General features: G+C 48.2%; 1 protein-coding gene across 1 annotated transcript in view; it reads left to right on the forward strand.

Annotated features, from left to right (window-relative positions):
- Positions 1–23,367, forward strand: part of LOC135901318 (paired box protein Pax-6-like) — an 81,562-nt gene that overhangs the window by 36,678 nt on the left and 21,517 nt on the right. Inside the window, exons 3-5 of the mRNA XM_070535812.1 lie at positions 10,215–10,380; positions 11,602–11,782; positions 21,398–21,668. Of these exons, the coding sequence (XP_070391913.1) occupies positions 10,215–10,380; positions 11,602–11,782; positions 21,398–21,668 (618 nt within the window). The remainder of the gene's footprint in view (positions 1–10,214; positions 10,381–11,601; positions 11,783–21,397; positions 21,669–23,367) is intronic.

Below are 23,367 nucleotides of genomic sequence, written 5' to 3' on the forward strand. Positions count from 1 at the left end.
GGCCATCAATTCTTTTTTTATATATATAAAGATAGCTGAAAACTGCAAAATTTAGAAGAACAAAACTATCAAGTTTACATCTGGCTAGCTCAGCAATGAACAAAAGAAACTATGTAAAACTATGCCTTTACAAAGCGGACAAAACTTTATACATTGTGTGCGCCTGTCACTCCGTTAAATATATTATTAATTTGTGAATTGAACTTTTACAGGACTCTTGTAGGCATAGTAAGAAATCCACGCAAGCTGTAAATTAATATAACAAATTTGTTCACTTGAGATGCTCTAACGGATGCAGTTTAGAGAACCGCGACATCTGTGTCTGGTGTGGAGCTACAAGCTTGTTAATTTGCTAGCTCCATTTATTTTTGAATTTACAGTTTTTTCGGTAATTCCTGTAAAAGAAGATCATGCCGGAAATCAGAATTCCGCTTCTACAGTTACTAGAATATAACTTTCAAACGGAACATGTATCATTCAAGTCGGTCCTGTGGTTATCTCAGAAAAGCATTTCTGCGTTTTACAGGTACTTAAATATAGGCGGCATCAGAGTTAGGCCCGAGCTATATCAAGGTTGCTCTTAAAAACTGGTTCAGACGAGGTTTTGTATTTAAAAAAAATGTCTCCAGTACACGCTGGGAACGTGGTTGGAGAGCGAAGCTGTAAACGACAACTAGAACGATTACCCATTGCGACGTATAGTTGAAGTTATTCACGTAGCGACATTCACATGCGCTTTACGTATTCATTAGACTAAGACGTTTCGGCGGCCTGCGACTTGGCTTACTCCGCTGCTTCGTGCACGTTTATGCGAAGAGTGGACCACAGAGAAGAGAAATTCGCCGCGCCTGGTACGCCCGCTGCGCTTCAGGAGTACTCACTATATCGTACGTGGCCTTAATTCCCATAGCACTGTCACAACACCAATCGGTTGCCACGCGGGTTATTCTTTTATGTACGAAAGTGTAGTTACGTCACTTTCTGCTTCGTATGCTACAGTCAAGCTGCCGTCGCCGTGGCAGCCTGCGCAGCAGTAATCTTTACCGGGGAAACGTATGCGGGGAGTGGTATACGTGCGTCGCATTGCATGTATGCGCAGAAGCGCCTCATCATCGATTATGTGGTTCGGATGCTCGTTTTGAGTTTGTTCTGTACTTAAACATATGTTGTTCTGTATGTCGTATATATGCGTGATTACAAAGAATGTATGCACTGTTCGATTCACTTTGCTGAGTGCTTGTATAGCCTCTACCCGGGGGTACGAGACATTGTATTTAAGATTATGAGCCATAGATGATGATAGTTTTCTGTCGACGTTAGGCCTCGAAGAAATCCCGGGATTCTAGCCATAAGCAGCTTCGCTGTAACATTGACGCCGTCGTCTTTCTAAAACCTCTGTGTAACTACGCCGGTATAATGCATGGTTTACTCTGGTTTGATCCTATTCCTTTCTCGTCCCGGTTGTAACGACCATTGGCAAAGTTCAGAAAGCAGTAGCATTGGAATAGAAGCGTTTCATTTTGCCGGCCCTTGGGTGGTATGTATTTGTGATAAGTTTTACTGGTTTACTTGTAACGTCCGTGAACTCTACCTTTCCTTTTATGCGATTACCTTTCATGGCAGATTAACAAATGTGCACGCTGATTCGAAAAAAAAAAACTGTTTAAAAGTCTAGTCTGCTTTAACATTTGTGCCCATGGCCACGATTTTATAGCGACGCCCTCCACTCGATTCCGTTCGCGGCGATCGTGCTGACAACGCGGGCGGAGCATCGCTCTAGCGACTGACGAAGCGGGAAGGTGAATACCATCGAAAAAGGCATCGCGACGACGTGATCGCGGCCCAGTACACTATTTGGGTGGTTGTGTTCCACCTGCTCATAACCTCGCTTCTTGCTCCCTCAAGTTTGTCGTCTTAGGAGTATAATAAAGGGGATCCTCAAGACAGCAAAACAATATTGCCCTATACCGCCCCCCCCCCCATCCCCTCCCTGCGACGCTCAAACCTTTCGGAAGAGTGCTCCCCATGAACCGTGTTACTGAGTTGAAAAATATTTTCGAGCTAAGCCTCTGCCGTCCCATATTTGCTCGAATACACGTCTGTATGCAAACAGAGCTCTTAAGCCCGCGTTGACTCGTACACGTATACAAGCTCGGCGGGAACGTGTCGAAGCTGCTACACAACTCTTGACTGCCCGGCAGCGCGCGCACTCTCTGAACGTCGGGCCATCGATTGTCAGGGGACATTGGCGACGTCGACCCTCCCTACCAAGGAGGTCTTTCTCCCTAAGAAACCTGGGGCCAGGCGAGGCACGCATGGGGGGTGGGGGGGGAGGGGGGAGAGGAAGAACCGCGGGGAAGAAAGCAAAACCTCTCGAACGCCAATCAGCGCGCTAAACGGGGCGTTTTTCTCGGGGCGCGCATCGTCACGCTTGCCAATCGAGCCTCGACGCTGCGCGTGTCGTGCATTCTCGAAAGCCCGGAGGGGGGGGGGGGGGGGCTGCAGCCGCAGCTGGCGTGTCGTCCACTGTTGTCCGCGGGGAAACCACGCACCTTTCTGCGCGCGTCGGCGCTTGTACTCACACCGCTAAAAGGGAGACCGGGGCAGGGCCAAGTCTTGAAAAAAGGAAAGAAAGAAAAAAGATAGGGACGTTGGGAGAGATTTTTCCCTACAGCCAGCCGACTATTGTATCTCAATCTCTCATTGCTTCTATCCCTATGGTACCCCTCCCCCCCCTCCTTCCCTAAACCCATGCATGCCCTGGTATTCCTCACCGCACACGCACGCAAAAAGAAGTATTATACTCGGTGTTCGAACGAGTGTGCCGTGTATTTGCGCGCATGACACGATCTTGCGCATATCCATGAATCCATGAATCCATCCGTGAATCCATGCATATCCATATCCATAAATCCATGAATCTCCGAATCCATGAAGTGTCAGTGGTCTCGGGGGGAAAAGAAACAAACAAAGAACTGAAGTCAAGCAAGAAGCACCACAGCGTGATGCAAAGTTCTATGTAATACAACCCTCCAGGAAAAAGAAAGTCTACTGCACGACATTATTCAAACTAAAGTAATCAATAAAGAAAAATAAGAGCGACCTTCTGTGCCTCTCAAAAGGAGAGAAATTCGCGCGCGCGGCTTGCAAACCCTTGAAGCGCCACGCGCGCTATTTCTGAGACGAATTCTCTTTTTTTTTTTTCACCAGGGTTTCACTTGTTGTGGCCCCACGACAAATCCGTTCAACGCATCTCCCACTTCGCCAACCCGACATCTATCCCTTCGGCCCAGAGCACTTCAATTATGCGGCCCGTCCGTGAGGGTACGCATTGCTGCTAAATGTTGCTGCATTGCAGTGAAGCCACATCACATTTCGCGCAAATTTAGCATGGAAAACTCCAGCGAGCTCTTCTTTCTCTTTAACGCGCGGAAGTGCGCGCGAATATCGCCACGCGTCAGTGCTTTACTTGTGCCAGTGTTCGTTCTCCCCGAACTCTCAGTGTTACCAAGTGGTTGGCTCGGCGATAGACGCACTTGTACTACACTATTGGACATTTCTTCAACGCAGTCGCGAATACTAAAGCAAAGCAGGTGTGTCGGGTCTCAGATTATGCGCGCGTCACGAAAAGTGCTGCGCTACATTCTGGAATGTACGCAATTACCAGCGATTAATCTTGGATGTATACGAGGAGTCGTATATATATATAGAGGACGCACTCGAGCCGTAAGTTCAGGATTCGGTGATTGTGCTCGCCGCTATGGTTGGGATAGTAGTGCTACTCGCTTTTCTTGACACAAGTTCGCCCCAATAAAGAGCGCGGCTCTTCACTAGCATTGTTATCAGCGCTGGTTTTTTTCAACGTACGGAAATACATACAGTAGGTCACCTAATCTACGCGTGCAGGTTGTTCGCATCAGAAGGAGCCCCAACGTCCACACCGTATATTCATCACAGACCGTCATGCTTTGAGCTATACACGACGTGCACCAGTGATCCATAGATTAACGCTGCGTGTACGTCTTGCGTACCGTAACGACATTCAATCTTCATTCTCCGGACTGGTGTTGATGAGATGCTTTGTTTGTATGTTGCCTGTCGACTAGCGTGTTCTGTGTAGTATGTGTTGTGTATCTATGACGTGCACCGTGTATATAAATTCATTTTCGAAGATACCTACCTGGAGCAACATGTTAGGTCTACCGTCGGGCCTCCAGTATTTATTGAAAACCCATCTCTCACACTGTCACTGCAACGTGACAATATGCATTGCACACATACATATACGCGCGCGTGAGGTATACACGGACGACCACACAAAGCCGAGCAGGAAGGCCCGCGTTGGTTACGGTCTACACACAGCCCAGTGCGACGGCAGCAGAAGCACTGATGGCGTGCGTGCGCGCTTCAGATGATGGCTGAGTGGGCAGCATACCCGGCGAGGCCAAAGGTAAAGGGCGGCCGATTCAGTCTCCCTCCCCCCCTCTCCTCGCGGTTTTCGGTTCTTTTGGCGGTTGCCCGCGTTTAAAGCTGCCCCCGCAAAGCATTGTGTGGCCCACAATGGCAGGCGGCGCGCGGTTCCGAATCGCGCCGCCACGGCCCCAGCCCGATCGCGGCCGAGCGCGTTCAATCGTGTGGCTTTCTCTCTACCGCCGCTCTATTTTGTTGCTTTATTGCTTGCTTCTTTTTCTTTTCTTTTTTTTTTCTTTTTCTGCTGCTTTAATTTTGTTGGCACACTCGGTTCTCGTGTCGCCACGCCGCTCGGACCCAGGAGACCCTTTCGCGCCGCTGCTGCGAGTTGGACTCGGAAAGAGACACACGCCCCAGTTGCGTTTGATTGAATTGTCCGCGGAAGAGCCGGCGTGGCTACGCGCGTTGTACGCGGAGGCCGATTTTGTTTGGCTTTTTTTGTCTTTGGACGCCTGGGCGCCCTATATTTCCCCGACCGTGGTTCGCGTAGTGCGTGCATGCACTATTTCTACAATGTGATGGTCACTCATCGGCGTTCCAGTCATGCCTTCCGTTCCCATTTTAGGTTCTTATGCGTGTTTCACGCTACTAAACATTGTATAAATTTCGTTACCCTTTTCTTTCTTTCTTTCTTTTTTTGTTTGCTTCTGCTAGATGTTTTTATGGTTCCTAATGCCTTCATATATTTACATTGTACAGATTTCAATCATCCTTTTTTCGTCCCCCCTATGTAATGCCCTAACGGGCCCTTAGGGTACTCAAATAAATAAATAAATAAATAAATAAATAAATAAATAAATAAATAAATAAATAAATAAAATACTGTTCGGCACCGATGCGTGCACTGCGCAGTGGGACAGTGCTACAGCGTGGTTGTGGCATTGAATTGTTCACGCGTAAGTTCCTAAATGGCGGCTTCCAGAGTGGTCTTTGAGGGTCGATGTTGACAGTCAAATAATTTTGAGCACTGCCTTATCAGGCAACATTTTTCCTCGCTGTCTTATTGTATTTTTTTCCCTTTGTTCTTATTAAGGTGCTTATTTCGATCGTTCCGCATATGAACAATTCGCAATATGGCTGTCGTACGGTAAAGCGGATAAAGGTAAAAAAAGAAAGAAAGAAAATGAAGACGAACAGAAAATGAAGCACATCATGTAACAGAAGTAAGTAAATAATTGAAGTGTTCAAGTTAAACATATTACGCGCAGTGCTGCACAAATTGTGCACGCGACAGTATAGGAGGATTAAGAACATGGCACGCAAACACAGGTGGTCCCGCCCAAAAAGTTATAGCATGAGCTTTATTCGTAAGTGAACGGCATCCTTTTGGCTTCTGTGAGTGAGAAGGCAAGTTGTACGAACAAAGGCCCCTGTTAATTCGTCGTTTGCTTTCTTTCAATTACTGTACAGTTTGTCAGCAGAGATCATACGGTATAGCATGGGCCTTTAACATAATTTGGAGACTGAGCAGCCTACCGGTCTCAAAGATGTACGGTCGCTTGATGATATAATGCCACGATGGAAGACACATGGTATATATAGCAAATTAGGAATGATGCCATATTCATTCTAATGCGGAAGATGGTGTGTTGCGTTGCAATGCACGCAAAATTTTGAAAATGATGCAAGCTCAGAAAATTTTAGTAATTTTGCTTTCATAGCTGCGTTGTCTAAATTTGGGACATGCAGTACATCAGTTGCGCGCACGCTTTGTATGCCGCTGGATTTCAGGTTCCTCGTGTGTGGGCTGCAATATAAGTTTTTTTTTTCTTTCGGTGGCAGCAGCTTGAAGCTGGCATTCAGGTGTTCGCTTGTCCACCCGCCCGTCCGTCTAGCCACTGTCAGGGCCACCTCCTAATCTTGATGTTCACCACTCCTTGGTGACAAATTAATCTCGTGCTATCCAACTGCGACGTCTCTCATAGCATGCTCTGCACGAATTTTGGACATTGCCCCTTCGCCAGTCTGTTCAACTTCACCGCTATACACCAACGTTACTAAACGGGATGCATTATCAAAATTATATTTCAGAAGACTAACCAGATTCCAACAACCTTCCGTTAGCAGCGTTGAAAGGGCGCTTCCTTCTAAAGCATATGCATTTACAGCACTTAATCCGCACTAAGTGCCCTAAAGGCGCGTGAATTAATATAGAGAAGAAAGCAACCCCTCGACGTCGCTATCCGAAAGCCAGCCGATCGTTTGCAATGCTGCCCGTTGAGTCACGCAGGCGTATTGCGGCGAAGTTCGACAGACTGCCGAAAGGGCAATGTCCGAAATTCATCGGCATGGCCGCGTGCCGCTTTGGGACGTTAAAGCCCATGATTTTGTTCGTAATTCTCATCCTCCGCAAAGCATATAAAAACGAAACTTCGCTTATACCCCTTGGGCTGGAATTCATACACCACCATGGCAATATGCACTCGGGAGCCGGGTGCATTAACGTCTGAGATAAGGCCGCGGTGTCGCGCATGCAATGAATACACTCGCGGTTGTCAGTTCGTGCGGTGTTTGTTCTTGGCACGTCACGCGAACTATACGAGTGGTGGTGCCTGTGCAAGGGTTTCGGGGGCTACTGCAAGCAATGCTGCATAGCGCACGAAGACAGCGTCGCGAATATTGAATAGTCGTTCTTGATAATATTCAAAATGTCCCCTAGAGCCTGCTGTTTTTGCAGTAAATGAGCTGAGGGAGTCCAGAGCTCGAAGAATCGCTGAATGCTTGTGATACTCTCTCTTTTTTTTTTCTCGTTTGTCTATCTTTTCTTTCTTTCATGGAAATTTTCGTCTTCAAACTTGCTTCCAGATCGTTTGTATACACACCCATCCGCTTCGCAACGAGGATATTGCGCAGCATCGGCGCAGTGCAGCACTGCTGGGTGTGCATGCGCAGCCGACCAAGCGATGCCGCACCTGCGGGAGGAAAAAAACTCCCCGCGCACCCACGAACGTGCAGGCCGGGGAGAAAGGTTTGACATCATCGAGTCACAGGGTCGGCCGCGGGGCACGGGTCGCCAAAGAAGAACCGCACCGCCGCGGGACCGGGGAAGGTCGAGGGGCGCCGCACAAAAGCGCGCAAAGCGGCGCATTTCTCGTCTCCCGCGGCCACGGTCGGGCCCCCAATTACAGCGGCGCGCCGTCGTGTACCTGAGCGCAAACATACACAAAAGCTTTTTCTTTTTTTTTTCTTAAAGAAGCAAGGGAAGCCGACCGCGAAGCAGGGCAGCAGTGTATCCTGACAACGATGCGGCGACGGGCTGTGGCGACGACGACAAACGCGCACGGTGTGTGTGTGTGTGTGTGTGTCTGCCTATACGTATGTGCTCCGCTTCGAGAGGGCTTAGCAGATTAAGGTCCTCGAACGGAGGAGAAGCCTTTGGGCTACGCCGCGGGAGGTCGCCGCCGCCGTCGCCTGTGGCGGGCGTCGCGAGATCGCTACACGCATGCAGGAAAAAACGCGGTGCTTTCTGGTTATGGTGGATGCCGGGCGGTTTTCATGACACACGGGTTAGCGTCTTTGCCCACGCGTTCCTGCGACATTGAAACTGGGATCGCGCGCACTTCTTTGCTTTGCGGGCGAGACGCGATGGCGACGTCAGTTAAGACGTGTAACTAACTGCATGCATGCTGGAACGCTGCGGGAGGTCTTCCTGGCTCTGTATACCCGAAAGAAAAGAGGAAAGCGATTCAGTGCTTCACAAGACGCAGGTCTTGGGCGTACGTCCGCACGAAAGTGGTTTCGTGCAGGACGTGGTGTTGAGGGGCTAACGAAATGAACATGCCCTGCAATGTTGAGGAGTCGCTATTGAGCTGATGTGCCGGGTACGATCTGTCAGCCCTTTCGTGCGCCCGAGTCCCGCTGCAACGGCAAAACCATTTTCTTAGGTCCCTCTCGTGGCTCAGATTAGTACAGACAAAGTTACAATAACATATTATGCGGCAAAATCTTTGTTTGCGTTAAAGGAAATCGCTAAGGGGTGCCTTGATGCTTTTCTTTCTTTCGATACTCATTTGGCTTGGCCCTGCGACAACAAAGTGCCTGCTCTACCAAGAAACTTCCGGTCCCATATCCAAGGTTTTGAATTTTGTCGAAAGAAGTAAAGCGTTCCACTCTGTGCTCAATTCTGACGCGAGTCTTCTTTAATGCACTTGAGTACATACATTCTCCTTGTTAAAAGCGCGCCGGCCTCACTCCAGTGAACTTTACGACACAGAAGTGGGCAGGGGGGAAAATAAACATTCTTTTCACGTAGTGCGCATGTTCACTGACTCGAGGACCTGCACCAACGAGTTGTTCTCAAGTGAACTTCAATGCTTCCTGCGCTATATCATTACACTTGCGCATCTACTTCATTTGCGAGAAAACATTCGGCCCGTTGAACGAGCACGACATAACCTTTTCGTCGGCAGGCGCAATGTCAAGGTCGAGAAGATTTCCCAGTCTTTCCGTTCTGTTTGTCTACGCTTATATATCCCGCCTGGGGCAACTTGTCTTTTTCATCCAAGCTCATTTCCATTAATTCCCCTGTGCTTTCTTGCCTGTCATTCATTGTTGATTTCTCGTATTTGACGAGAAATCAACACATACATACATACATACATACATACATACATACATACATACATACATACATACATACATACATACATACATACACACACACACACACACACACACACACACACACACACACACACACACACACACACATATATATATATATATATATATATATATATATATATATATATATATATATATATATATATATATATATATATATGTCGTGATAACGAACATTTGAAGATGACAAAGAGCGCGATAGCTTCCATATTGTGTCTACATGCACCGGCTACTGTGTTTCCACATGATTGATTCTCTCTCAATGAATTATTCCTGTTCCGGGTTATACTTTCATCTCGCTTCTTAAAATCCGTAACTCAGTTCACGGGATAACATTATAGCTCAAATCTATACATATAGTACTTAAAGCTCGTCAGAGAAGCCCAATCATCACTTAGAGTTTACTTTGGACCAACAAACAAACAAACAACTTTTTCACATCATCCCGCGCCTCGGTTGGACGCAGTGTTGCCATAATTTTTTAAGTGTGTCACTAAGGTGCGTCAGAAAGTCGCTTTATTTCTGCTAAATTTCGCGTGAGTGTCACTAAAGTTGTCATTAAAGCTTCCAAGTAACTTTTAGGGTAGTGTAAGCGTCTTGGAACACTGTAATATGCCCTATCATGACGTAAGCCATTTAACCAAACGTCTCACGTTTGTCAAGGGTCCGTGTGAGTAAGGAACAAACAGTGAGTTCACCAGCAGGATCTAGGTGGGTGTTTACTTTGCTATTATGCATAACAACGGACGACGACAGCTCCCTTGCCTCGTCGCCGACGGATGGCGACGAGGCAAGGGAGTCGTGTGTATACTTCTTATGCTGCTGTCATTCGTCCCTCTTCCTTTCCTCTCTCCTCCCCTCCTTCCTATCTTCCATTTCTGTGTTGCTGTCACCTCCCTTCAGAAGAGCAGGCAGGCGTTGTGCCCCTTCCGGTGGCAGTTGCCAGCCTGCTCGTCGCTTTCCCTTTCCTGTAAACTGTGTAATATGTGTATATGTGTTCAAAACAAATAATAATAATAATAATTCCTACATGAAAACTGACATTTTTAACTCGAAGCCACTTCGTTTCGTGCAACCGCGTGTGTCACCTTACCTTCCTCCCTGCCCTCTCGTGTTCGCAGGGCACAGCGGCGTCAACCAGCTCGGGGGCGTGTATGTCAACGGGCGGCCTCTGCCGGACTCGACGCGACAGAAGATCGTCGAGCTGGCGCACTCCGGGGCCCGGCCGTGCGACATCTCGCGCATCCTCCAAGTCTCCAACGGATGTGTCTCCAAGATACTCGGAAGGTGCGTTTAAAGGTTACTGTTATCCCCTGTCGAAGCACGCGAAAATGTGCAACAGTTACGTGGAGAATCACCTCTATACAGATTTGGTGCGAGAATAACAGCGCAATAAATTTTAAAAAATTAAATTATGGGGTTTTACGTGCCAAAACCACTTTCTGATTATGAGGCACGCCGTAGTGGAGGACTCGGAAAATTTCGACCACCTGGGGTTCTTTAACGTGCACCTAAATCTAAGTACACGAGTGTTTTCGCATTTCGCCCCCATCGAAATGCGGCCGCCGTGGCCGGGATTCGATCCCGCGACCTCGTGCTCAGCAGCCTAACACCATATATATATAGCCACTGAGCACCGCGGCGGGTCGCAATAAATTACGCAACGGTGTTTGTACAGCTCTCTGCGACATGCCCTTTGAGTGGTTTATTCACCATAAAGATAGCCCAGCGAGCCCTGCAACTAGTCCAACACACAGAGTTTCCCGCTCAATTTGCTATAGGGAAGGAACTGCGGCGTTTCGATCGTTCGGCTACCATGGGAAGGATGGTTAGTGCAAGGGTTTACCTCATCGTCGTCCAGGTTTGTGACTTCAGACATTCTTAGCAGCTTGAATTTCCGAGAAAATTGACTTTCCGAACACGTGAAAGCCGTGCGTTTCCGCACACGAGCGCAAGCACTGCGAATTGTGGCACTTATAAAGCAAGAATTTGTAGGGCATGGGGAACTTGCGCAGTCACCAAGCGGTCTGAAGCCAGCAGGAAGAAGTTCAGACGAATCTGTGCATCTGCCCATCAGTTTAGCCACCCGATTCATGGCCAATCCCCCACTGTAGGTATGCGCCACAACCACTAAGGAGAACAACAATTCCCACGTTGGCTGAACCGCCATACTTGAAGATCCCGTAGACACTATAGTGCCATCAGTACGTCTAGCATATGTTTTGCAGGAAAGTCCATCGTGCAACAAATTATAGATTTAGCTGTGCGTGTGTGTGCGTGCGTGTGTGCGCGCGTGTGTATCTGTGTTATGTTAATTTATGTGTATGTTATGTTATGTTATGTTATGTTATGTTATGTTATGTTATGTTATGTTATGTTATGTTATGTTATGTTATGTTATGTTATATAGCGCTATGTGGACACAGTAACTATATGAAACCTTGCCTGTACGTAGCTCGTTGTTAACCCTTTATATAGCGTCTCTCTAAGCCGTTGCTCGATCCGCAGGTACTACGAGACGGGCTCTATCCGGCCGCGAGCCATCGGTGGCAGCAAGCCGCGCGTGGCGACCCCGGACGTTGTGGGCAAGATCGCCGCGTTCAAGCGCGAGTGCCCCTCCATCTTCGCCTGGGAGATCCGAGACCGGCTCCTCTCCGAAGGCATGTGCTCCGGTGACAACGTGCCCAGTGTGAGTGTCCGGCCTGCTGCTTCGTCTGTTAACTCTCTCTCTCACGGTTCGACAACCTACCTGTATCAATGGGCACAAAGCAATGGTAAAGGTAGAGCGAGCCGCAACAGGTCGCACAAGCGTGGAGCTTCTCTGGAAAGGAGTTGTCATTCTGAATATTCATAGTTGCCAGTCCAGCACCTGCACCGTCACTTCTTTCTTTGTATCGGCCTGCGCCATTGTTTGCGCTGTTTCCGCCAGGAGAAAGCTCCCCAAACTCGCCAAACTGTCACTTCGGTTGAACGATATACAACGCTCACGGGTTTTTTTTTTTTCGTACCCCGTTTTTTTTTCCTTTCTCATTCACGCTTTTAGAAGTAAAGCTATATAGCCCAACTCGCCAAAATTTTGTAGATCGAAAGATTAGGGAGCAATCAAAAGAACTTGTCATCCGCAATGTCATATGGGGTACCAGCATGGAGGTATGAAAGAAAGGAGCATTACGCTACACTATTGAAGCCAAATGATCGAGTCGGCCCAACAAGTGATTGTCCCATCAGGGCGTCCGGTAGGTTTTAGTGCCGCCGTTCTACAGGCAGATACGGCAGAGCAGTCGTACAATATACTACTACTACTACTACTACTACTACTACTACTACGAGTAATAATAATAATAATAATAATAATAATAATAATAATAATAATAATAATAATAATAATAATAATAATAATAATAATAATAATAATAATATAACAAGTGCGCATCGATTAAAAGCTACTGGGAAACAAACACTCTCGACCGGTACGCTGATCGAGTCTCAAAGGTCACGTGTTTTGAGCCGACTATTTCAACGAAATAGCGCAGACAACGTCTTCACGAAAAGTTCCCTTGCCAAGGCTGGCTGAGTGACGTAATACTCGCTCCTTTTTTCGTTTCCTTCCCACATGAGAATGTGCAGCAACCATGTGCAATTATATTCGTACAACCTGTACGGATATCCCATAGTGCTTTCAGTACACCTAAGAACTACAAAGATGGTTATATGAGCCATAAGCCAGGATGCCGGTGTACAAGCCAGCATAGTACATATTGTGCGAAAGTGAAAGATATTGTGAAATGAGGTGGACAATGATGTGATAAGGGCAAAAAAAAAATGCAATGGAATACAAACGGAAACGCCATGCCACCTTACAACGAAAGGCAAGGGCAATCTCATTTGATCATTTTGGTTGATGAAGTTCAAAACAACAAGAAAAAAGAAAGCAAACAATCTGCGCTAAATCATAGGACCCACATTTTTTTTTTCTTTTTGGACTTGCTAAGCCGCACGCTTGCATTGTGTCAATCCATTGTGCTATACTCACCATACCGACCATGCATCCAGTATGTTCCCAACCCTGTCTTTTTATGCATGTGTTTATACACTTCAGTGGGACGGCATTATGAGGACGCCGAAACGTGTAAATGGCCCTGTGCAGACAATCTTCATGTCGATTGACGCGCACGCGAACTGTGCACAGACATGTCATGAAACTCAGTTTACAAAAGCGAAAAAAAAAAGTATATTGTTTTCAAAAGATGATACTTTCGAAGGTTTCGTACATTCGAAAGTTTCGAACATTCGCACACCCTTATAATGTTTCGCGACCTTCGAACGGCTGCTTCTTTTGGCTGTTGAACTCATGTGGGCGCTGCATCCCAGACACCAACGAATTTCGCCTCCGTACCAAATGTGGCTCTGAACCGATCGAAATAAACAAAAAAAAAATGCTCAATGTTGTGCCTACACATTCGTTGTGTAATCGTGAGACATCGAGAGCCATGGGAGTGCAGGATGCCATTCGCATTCGTTTGCTTCCTATCGGAAACGTCGTCTGTGCAGGTGTGCACGCCATTTAGGTTGTCCTCACCAGTGGCTGTATATGCGCACGAGTGCACGCAACCATACACTGACCGAGTTTGTTTGGTTTTATTTTGTTTATGGCAGAAAAAAATGAGCTAAAATAAAGTACAAATCAGTGCATGGGGGGAGTAGAAGCGCTGTCGCGTACATATACATTATTATGTGCCATAACTACGTGTTATCTGACAGTATATACCAGCCTAAATTTGGCACTTTTTCTTTTCTTAAAGCACACGTAAAATATACACACCGAGCTCTTCTGCGTCCGCTCTGCTCGTATTCGCCTGCTGAAACTGACAGCATAGAGAAAGAAATTTCATCTTCTTTCTCTATGCTGACAGGCTGTAGATGGGGGGAGGGGTGAAGGGGAGGGGGGGGGGGGTATGCTGCCCGCGCTGGTGGCAGGAAGATGGCGCGCTTATCTGCGGGCCGGGGGTGGCGGCCCCGTCACTGGCCTCGCCGCGCGGCCCGCGTTATCTCGGCTCCCTCAGGAACTGTCGCGCCGCCGCAGCGCAACATGCGCGTACGTGAGCACGACCGCGGTGCTGCGCGGGCGGGAAGGACGCCGGCACCGCCGCATCGCACTGCGCGAGGCTTCGCAGAAGCGAGCTGCTCGAGCAGAAGAATCCAATGTGCCAGCTGGCTCGAGCGCGCTCGTATCGATGTTCATCTCGGAGCTTCTGGGCCTTTCTCGCTCCCGTATATATACGCGAGGAGAGTCACGACAGCGAAAATGTCCCCTCAACGTGGGCAAGTCCTGTGCCGCTTGTACGGGGAGTCGTCACGCTGGGTGTTCTACATACACGTTTCGAGAGTCGGTAAGAGATTATTATGCTGCGGAAACTATTTGCGCCTTGTGAAAAAAAAAAAGAAATGTAACCAGGGTTTACAGAGATTAGAAAATGTATCGGTCGGGTGATTACCCCCTGGATGCGTTTTGTGCAAACGTCGTTGCGCTGTGCATAGCTTCGCAGAAAGAACACATGACAGGTGCCTCAATAAGTTAATAAACTGACCTATACCGAGAAGCACGCCCTGTGATGACGCTGCAGCTTGAAGTTTTCACTGAATGCTCGTCACGTGAGCTGAACAGGCGGGAAAGTCGACAGTAAACCAGCGACTATGGTTTCACATTGCCCTACTTTAACAAGTCTTTGGTAAAGTCTTTCACATCACAGGGCGTCATACATAATCGTTCACTGTTCGTCAACTGCCGACAAAAGAAACAAGCGATTTCATCGTCCCGTTGTTCCCACAGGCGAACGGACACGCTGCGTCAAGGACGACTATACGTAGGAGGCTGTGGCGCAAATTCACCGATAACGCGCAAATGAAGAACAAAACAGCGAATGCATTCCCGCGAAACGAACAACCGACGATAAACTCGCGAACAGCGGGAAGTGAACTCTGCACGCCGCGGCCGCCGCTTTCTTCTGTTTTTTTTCCCCCCATTTTGGCCGCAAACGAGCGAATCATAGCGTTCCCTCCGCCATCCATCCATTCATGATGGGAGCGAACAAGCACCCCGGGGCGCGGCCACAAACGCGTTGGCCTGCAACGCTCACGCTCGTCCCCCTCCTGCTCCTCCTCGAGCCACGCACACACAAGCGCGCACGTGCGCGCATCCCATCTCGAGGAATAGAAGGTGGAGGAGGTGGGTACGGGGGGAATGGAAATACCACTGCTTGGCGTATCTCCCGGCAGCCACCGCCGCGGACGAATTCTTCCCCCGGGGCAGCAAGAACAGCTCGGCGGCGGACGCAAAGCGTTAATCCGCTCCTGTCTTTAGCAGCGCGGAAAATTGGTTGCGATGTGGCGCCAGCCCGACCCAACGCGGTGACGGCGCAAGAACGAGAGAAGGAGGAGGAGGGGGAGGAGGAAGAGGTTGGGGTCCTGGATGGGGGAGAGCACGGACGCGGAGGGACGTCGGCGCGGACCCCCTGGGACGACAGGGCGTCGCGAGGCGGAGTATGCTGCGGGCTCGCTGCAGCGTACTGTGCCTTCGTTCCCCTGCTCGTTTCGTTGGCCGAGAGAGCGCGCCCGTGAGCTCTCGCTCGCGGGGCTAGAGCAGCCGTGGCAGGCGCTGCTCGTCGTCCGATGCCTTCCCTGGCATGCGCCTCCCCCCACTTCCTCCCATCTATCCACAGCGTTCCGTCTCGCCGTAGCTGCGTGCAGCGTTAGCGAAGGCTCGGCCGTATGACAGAGGGTGTGTCCCCGCGCTCCGAGAAATCAGGTCCTCCTTCGACTCGGTAAAGCTGGACCGTTGACACTGTGCTCGCGCGCTCGTACTGATTCGGTACGAAAAACACCCCTGCGTGCACTGTGTTCGTAGCGCCAATATAGTGAGAAACGTGCAAGTGTGGTTATACGGAGTAGCTGCCTCAATTCGCCTGCAATGGTCTCGTAGAACCCATTGTTCAATGATCAGCGTGACCATTTCCTTAAAATCTAAAGGTCTTCGGATCGTCGCCTCACCTGCGTCTGGAAACGTAAGCTGACAACATCTCCACCCCCAATTTTCGTGTCGCAGGTGCAACGACATAGAAACACGCGTCCGCTTCTATAACTGACGGGGGGTCTCCAATGCTGCTGCAAGCGTCCGAGGGTTATTGACGAAATATTAGCGGATTTTTTGGTCGGTATTCCACAGCTGACGCTATGAAAAAGCTCAGAATTTATTCCACTATACACGGCAAGGTCGTAACCTCTGCCCTTGAGCAAAATGAGAGCGAACACATAGATTGCTTTAAAGATACCATAATGGCCAAAGAGACATGCTCTGTACGAAAGGGTTCTTCGAAACAAAGTGTTAAAGCGGAAAGCTACCTGTTGAATATTGACACTCTACAGAACGCACTCCACACATCGCAAATAATCGCTGCCTGAAAGCGAATTCCTTGTTTCTATAGTCGCAGTACTCACGACTGCACTTTATACATACGTCGTTTAGGTGTGCACTAGCTCGAGCACTCTGACTAGCTCGTAGACTAGACCTACGAAGGGGACACTTCTGCTCAGAACGCGCTGCACTGAACTATATGTTTGCCGCAGCGTATATGCGCGCAGGTTCTGCGAGGTTCGCTCGGGGCAGCCGCACCCTTGCAAGAACACTGCATCTTGCGTGCGCCGGGATGCTTAAAACTCCTGCTGCACGGCCGCCAGTGGAGAGAGGCCGAGTGCGCGAAACACCGCCGCACGGCTCGTCCCCGACCGACTCATAACGCGGCGCATAAATTATAAGCTCGCCCTCCCGCATTAAGGGTTTGCGAGCGTCGCGGCGTCCGTCGAGGCCTGCAGGCGCCTTGTGCTGCGGCGATACAGTCGAGGATTTAAAACGGCCGCGCGGCTCCTGTGTCCGTGCGCGCGCGCGCGTGTGTATGTGTGTGTTTGCATTGCACCGAGAGGCAGGGGGGAGGGGTTGTTTATGACAAGCCGGCTCGTGTAGTCCGTAACAAGTTTCTGCTCGTTAGCGGTCCGCGCGCCCGGGACCTCGTGACGTGCTCGGGAGTGGCGTGGATTTCAGGGCAGTTGCGTTTCGGGGAAAAAAATGGACTCGGTCGCTCCGAGATTGATCGTGCGACGGCCGGCCGTGCCGCCGGCGGGCCTTGTGCTGGGAACGGAGGAAATGCCACCGAGTTGTTGCGACGGCTGTGCAGCGAGAGCGCGCGAGCGCGTCACCAAAGGCTGACAAGCTATATACCGGCGCTTCCTACACAATTCAGTAAATGGCACCCTCGCTATATACGTACATGTATTGCCGAAGGGAGCAGCAGGCGAGCATGACGTTCTGGCCTGCATGGCAATGGGGGCTATACAGCACGCGTATACGTGCGTTTAAACTTCGTCCGTCGTGGCTTCGAACTGCTTTGTGACTTTGCAAATTGTTAATTTCCAGCAAGAACATTGCGCTATATAGACGCTTTGTACAGTGCTTACACTATGGGACCTTTTTATGTACTAAATATCTATACTTTTGTATCTGCACTAAGTATTCAATAAACTTCAAGCTTCAAACAATCGGCAATTATTATGTAAACGTGCGCATACGCTCACTCCTCCACGTGCTTAGGAGAATGTAATCGCTTGGAAATTTATAGAGATAAAGCGTGTGATAAATTACGCTAAGAACGTTTGGAGCCACGAGCACGAAGTTTAGACAAATGAATGTACTATACGCCTAATATTCTCTGGGCATCTATATTGTTGAACGATTACACCAGCGTTTTCTCCTAATTATTGTAGGAATCTCTATGCAGTTGCGGGTCGTTTGCGTAATGATTATATTAGAATGGTAATAACAATGATTAGGGTCGTGGAAAGGCGTCATGCGTGCCAAGTCACGCTCTTTACGCTCTCCGACGGCGCGCAATTGATGCTTGTCAGAAGGGAAATGGCCGGGGTGTCATCGCGCCCTTTGCTGGTGCATGCGATATGCATGCGAATGATGCAAATTAGATAACTCGCGCCATCGCTAAACGGGATACCTGCTTTTAGGATTTCACTCGGCGTGGAAAACAAAGAAAATTATTTCGCCTTGAAAAATAGTCCTACCGTGTGGCAGCATACCACGGTTGTGTGCGTGCGTGCGTGCGTGCGTGCGTGCGTGTGTGTGTGTGTGTGTGTGTGTGTGTGTGTGTGTGTGTGTGTGTGTGTGTGTGTGTGTGTGTGTGTGTGTGTGTGTGTGTGTGTGTGTGTGTGTGTGTGAGAGAGAGAGGTGGAGAACGTCTGCTGCATGCATTAACTCGCATTCACACGACGCCATACGTATACGTTTTCGCCGGAAAAAGGAAAAGATGCGACGACGCTCGTTCTCCTGTCACGTAATGACTATATATTGCAGGGTGGAGACGTCCTAATTAGGTGCCGGATTCTTGCGCAACCAGCCGGCATCTCGTGACAAGACGGGCGATGGCGACATCGACTCATCGCATGAGTCAGTTTTCGCAAGAAGTGTGGCTACAGTCTCACGACACCCTATGCATCATCCTTGAGCCCCGGACGACGCGTGCATCTCTGCCCACGCACGCAGAAGCGGATGCTTCGTGCAACCCGATTCGGCGCGTCGAGTCGAATGCATCCGTGTTATTGCGCAGGGCAGTTCGCCAATTTCCCCGATTATAGGCAACTCCTTTACATAGGGTTGATCTTTTACTAACCAGGCAAGACCGTTTTGTCCTAAAGCGAGCTGTTCGCTGCACAGTAAAACACATTTCTAGGCTCGTATTCACAAAACATGCTCTTACGTTGAAATTATTCGTAAGACAAAATATCCGAAAATCCTGATGAAGGATATATCAGCAGCGAAGGCGGCGGACGAATGGCAAAGTTTACTTACGAACTAGAGGCATTGTGATATATATTAGGAGGAGATCTACTACTTCATTTTACTTATTGAGTGATGGAAGTTACACGAAAAATAATGAATTCAAATAAAGTGCGGCCGCATTCACATACAGTAGAAATATAAAAAAAAGATAAAAAATAGACTTCGACCGCATATGCTTTGAGCATTCTGAAGCAGCAAAGTTGCACTAAACAAACAAACTACGCACCCCAGCACATGATTCTCTCTTTCATGTCCGGAGACGGACGCGGTCCATAAATACGGTCCCTGCATAGAGAGCGCTGGACTCCCCATTGTTCTAAAGAGTCATTGTACTAGCGAGCCGTTCAATGCAAAGTATGTAAAAAGTTTCCGATCTCTGTTGCGTACATTTTCCTCTTGTTGAATTCCCTCGCGATACATGTTGTATATCATAAATTGGACATTTGTCTCACTCATATTCAAAATTATCTCGGAAGCCATTACGTGAAACATACATCGTGGAAATAAGTTGTGGTACGCATGCGGGAGCGCATGGAAAGGGCCAATAAAAACTATGTAAAGAAAAAAAAAGAAAGAAGACAGAAAACAGCAAAATAACGTAGAATGGTAAGCCTGGACTGCAACATCAGATACATCATTACAATTCCGTGTGTATATACATCAATATGTTTCGCTCTGCACTGTAAAATAATTTACACCCTTAAAAGTGAAAAAGGGTATAAAGGTGTTTATAACTCACACCCTTAGGATGTGATTTATATAACAGAACACCCTAAGGGTGTGAGGTATAAACACATTTACACCTCTTTTTCACCTTTAAGAGTGTAAATTATTTTACACAGTGTGTGAGTTGGACAGCTAGGCAGCAGCTCCCCTCGAGAACAAAGTAACGCAATTTCTATGTGGTCTGTGCCATCAAGGCTAGTCAAGTATTTTGCTAAAAACAAAGCAAGACTGTGTAGCTCTGACAAAAGTCAGTTAAGTTCTTTGCTATAAACTGTATAATTATAATGGAATGAAACGCGTAGTCAAGTGGGCTGTGACAAGAATGTAGCCATCAGTATACGCGAGATGCTTATTCTATCTGAACCACAGCTCTGTGCGCATTTCAGTGGTCGCTGTATAGTACGTATATTATTAACTGGTCGTATGTATAATATTTATTTTCCTCTTTCTGTCTCCCAGACGACACAGAACATCCGTGCTTAATTGTATGTGTCTCCAAACACTCCGCAACGCACTTGGACCACATGCATGACCTAATGACTGAGGATTCGGTTCACATATACGGAAGATGAGGCGCTCGCACCAAGGAACAAATTAGTTCTACTAATGAGTACAGATGTCCCCCCTCCCAAGCATTGGGCTGTAGAGAAATTTCATCTTCTCTTGTTTCTTTATCTTTTCTGCCCCTTACCCATTCCCTTGTGCAGAGAAGCCAACCGGACATTTAATCTGGTTAGCCTCTCTGCCTTTCATCTCAAGAGTTGGCTTTACATATATTTTAAGCAGTTCCTTTCTTTTTTTTTTTATTGCGACATCCCTGTTTGGACACAACACAGCAATGCCTTGCTGTAGATTATCCGCTGTGAATAAGGCTGCCTAGCAAGTCACCAATGGTCGAAGTGAAGCCTAAACTTTCGTTACGCTTTTTTTCATGTCGTTCTATGGGCCGGGCAGTTTATTATCAGCACGCGTTGCTATATATCTACCGTCGCAAGCAGCATTCTGATAACAAAGTTCGTGGCCGCGTATGCGTTGACAGTTGAGCCATGCGCTCCTTGCACCTTGTTGACGCTCTTTGTTACACTACATAGTATAACTATCAACAGAAAGACAGCGGTGTGGATTAGACAGCAAACTGGAGTAACCGATGTATTCTACAGGTGATACCAAAAGAAAGAATGCAGTTTGGCAGGCCATGTAATGCCTATAGGGCAGATAACCAGTGGTCAGTTAGAGTTAGAGAATGGGTTCCAAGGGGAGGGAAGCGCACTCGAGGACAGCAGAGAGTTAGGAAGGGGTGACGAAATTCGCATATTTACAGGCATAACTTTGAATCAGTTAGTACAAGACAGGAGTAATTGGATATCGCTGGCAGAGGCCTTCGTCATGCATTGGACATAATAAAGAAGCTGAAGATGATGATAACGATAATGGTAATATTTGTCGTAACTTATATGAATTAGCATTCTCATGCAACTACTAAGCGTATAGCGGGATTAGTTACAGCAAACCCGAACGCACGAAAGCGAGGCAGACGAGAGCGACCGTGCATGAGCGGATTTCGCACCATTTTAGATTCCATGGACAAGTATACGTACTATACGTTTCATTGCCCCCAACACGTGTAGATCCAGTGCGTCTCTTGTGACACCCTCGGTTTCCCGCGTGGTGACCGCGCAGGTGTCCTCCATCAACCGCGTCCTGCGCAACCTGGCCGCGCAGAAGGAGCAGCAGCAGGCCGCCGTGCAGGGCGTGTACGACAAGCTGCGCGTGCTAAGCGGCGCCTCCCCGCTGGGCTCCGCTGCGGCGGCGGCCGCATGCTGGGGCCCGTGGCAGCCCGCGCAGCCGACGCCCACGCAGCCCGGAGCACAGGGTCCACTGGCCGCGGCCGTGGCGGCGGCGGCGGCAGCCTCCACCACGCTGCACGCGGCACAGCACAACAAGGCGACCGGTGAGTGCGGTTTGCGCCTTGGTCTATACACACCGGCGTCACTTCGATGGCCGTAATACGCGCCAGTATTACATGGCTCGCTCATAGCGGCAGCGAAGCGCCTGGAGGTTATAACCTCACGCGAGAACGACTCGCCTGCAGGCTTTTCACCTGCAATTTTGCTTGCAGGGGCTTTTTTTTCCCCGCTATACCACGCCAGTCGCTCATAAGCCTAAATGCTAAGCCTAAGTGCTAAGCCTATAATACATGCGTGTGCTTAGCTGATACGCTGAACATTCATAACTTCTAATCTTTCGAGGTCCATTACACTCTATTCTTAGCAAGGTTGAAAGCTGGGAGTGTTGGTGTATGGATCCATGCTTAGTACGAACAAAACAGTGTGAGAAACAATAAAGGGGAACTAAAAAGTAAAGCCGCTATACGTTCTATACACAGTCCTGTGTTTGCGCAGTTTTATCTTTTTTCACCTCTAGCATGGCTATTCGCACCAAGCAATTGATCCTAACTGCTAACCCTTCTAAGCCTATATAACCTTGGATTCACGCTATAGATGTAATTAGCTATGAATTTTACCAATATGTATAGGTCTATTACAACGAATATAGGCAGCTAAACCTATCCACTATGTAGCTTATTCACGAGCCGTCGCGTTAGAAACAGTCGACGAATTCAGTGATGGAAGATTGCAGTTTGTGCAATTGTGCAAGTTATTTGTCGCTCAAATATGCACAACCTGTGAAAAAATGTCTTTTGTCCCAAAGAAAACTGAAAAATAAAAGAGATTTACCCGTGATTTCTTTCTTCTGGCCATATCCGCTCAGTGGGAAGTTAAAGAAAAAGCAAAGAATGAAACAACAGCAACAACGACGACAAAACCATAATAATATATACAGTTAGTGCTTTATGAATGGCTTCAACCGAAGCGAACTGTAAAGATTATAACGTCTAGCTGGCCATTCAAGGAAAGTTGGGGTGGGTTGGAGCAGAGGGTCTATCTTTAAATCCGGCGGCTTTTAAAACTTCCACTATAGGAACTAACACGTTTGAGCCGTATTTACAGCCACCGACTGAAGAGGTACGATATGTGGGCGGTCGAATGTAAGAATGTGCAGGTCGTTTCCGGTTTGACCCTGCCGGGGTGTGCGTCGCTTTGTGGTTTTCTGTATACTAAGCAGGAAGGCCGCTTCGAACAGCGTTAAAGATATACTTTATAACCTTGGCTTAGAGCTAGGCCTCTTCTTTTTAGAAAAAGAAAATAAAGCTACAAAAATATTGAGGGCCTTTTCAAAACTAATCTACAAAGCACGTTCCCATTTTTACCTAAAAAAATACCTTCAAGGGGGGGGGGGGGGTATTTAAGAAGCCGTGTAATAAAAGTGCGGCATTGCTCGGAAGCGTTCTATAATGCGACCTAACCTTATATACATATCTATTGCCCGAGACTTGGGAAACTGCTGCTTTGGCGAGCATTTGATGTCACCGAAAGTGGGCACCCTAGTGTATAGGAGGACAATAAGGGAGCACGCCAGCTTGCAGCCAGAAGACCGGCCACTTTCAGCCACCATCAGTGCTTTGTGGCCGGGCCAGAGATTTACATGCGGTTTACTAATCGTGCACAGAAGATCCTCACGCACTCACGCACACGCACGTCTCAAAACATGAATGAACACGGTTATCGCCTGTTATGCTAATTATTTGA

This window comes from Dermacentor albipictus, chromosome 3 (assembly GCF_038994185.2).
Source record: "Dermacentor albipictus isolate Rhodes 1998 colony chromosome 3, USDA_Dalb.pri_finalv2, whole genome shotgun sequence".
In the NCBI taxonomy this organism is placed as follows: Eukaryota; Metazoa; Arthropoda; class Arachnida; order Ixodida; family Ixodidae; genus Dermacentor; species Dermacentor albipictus.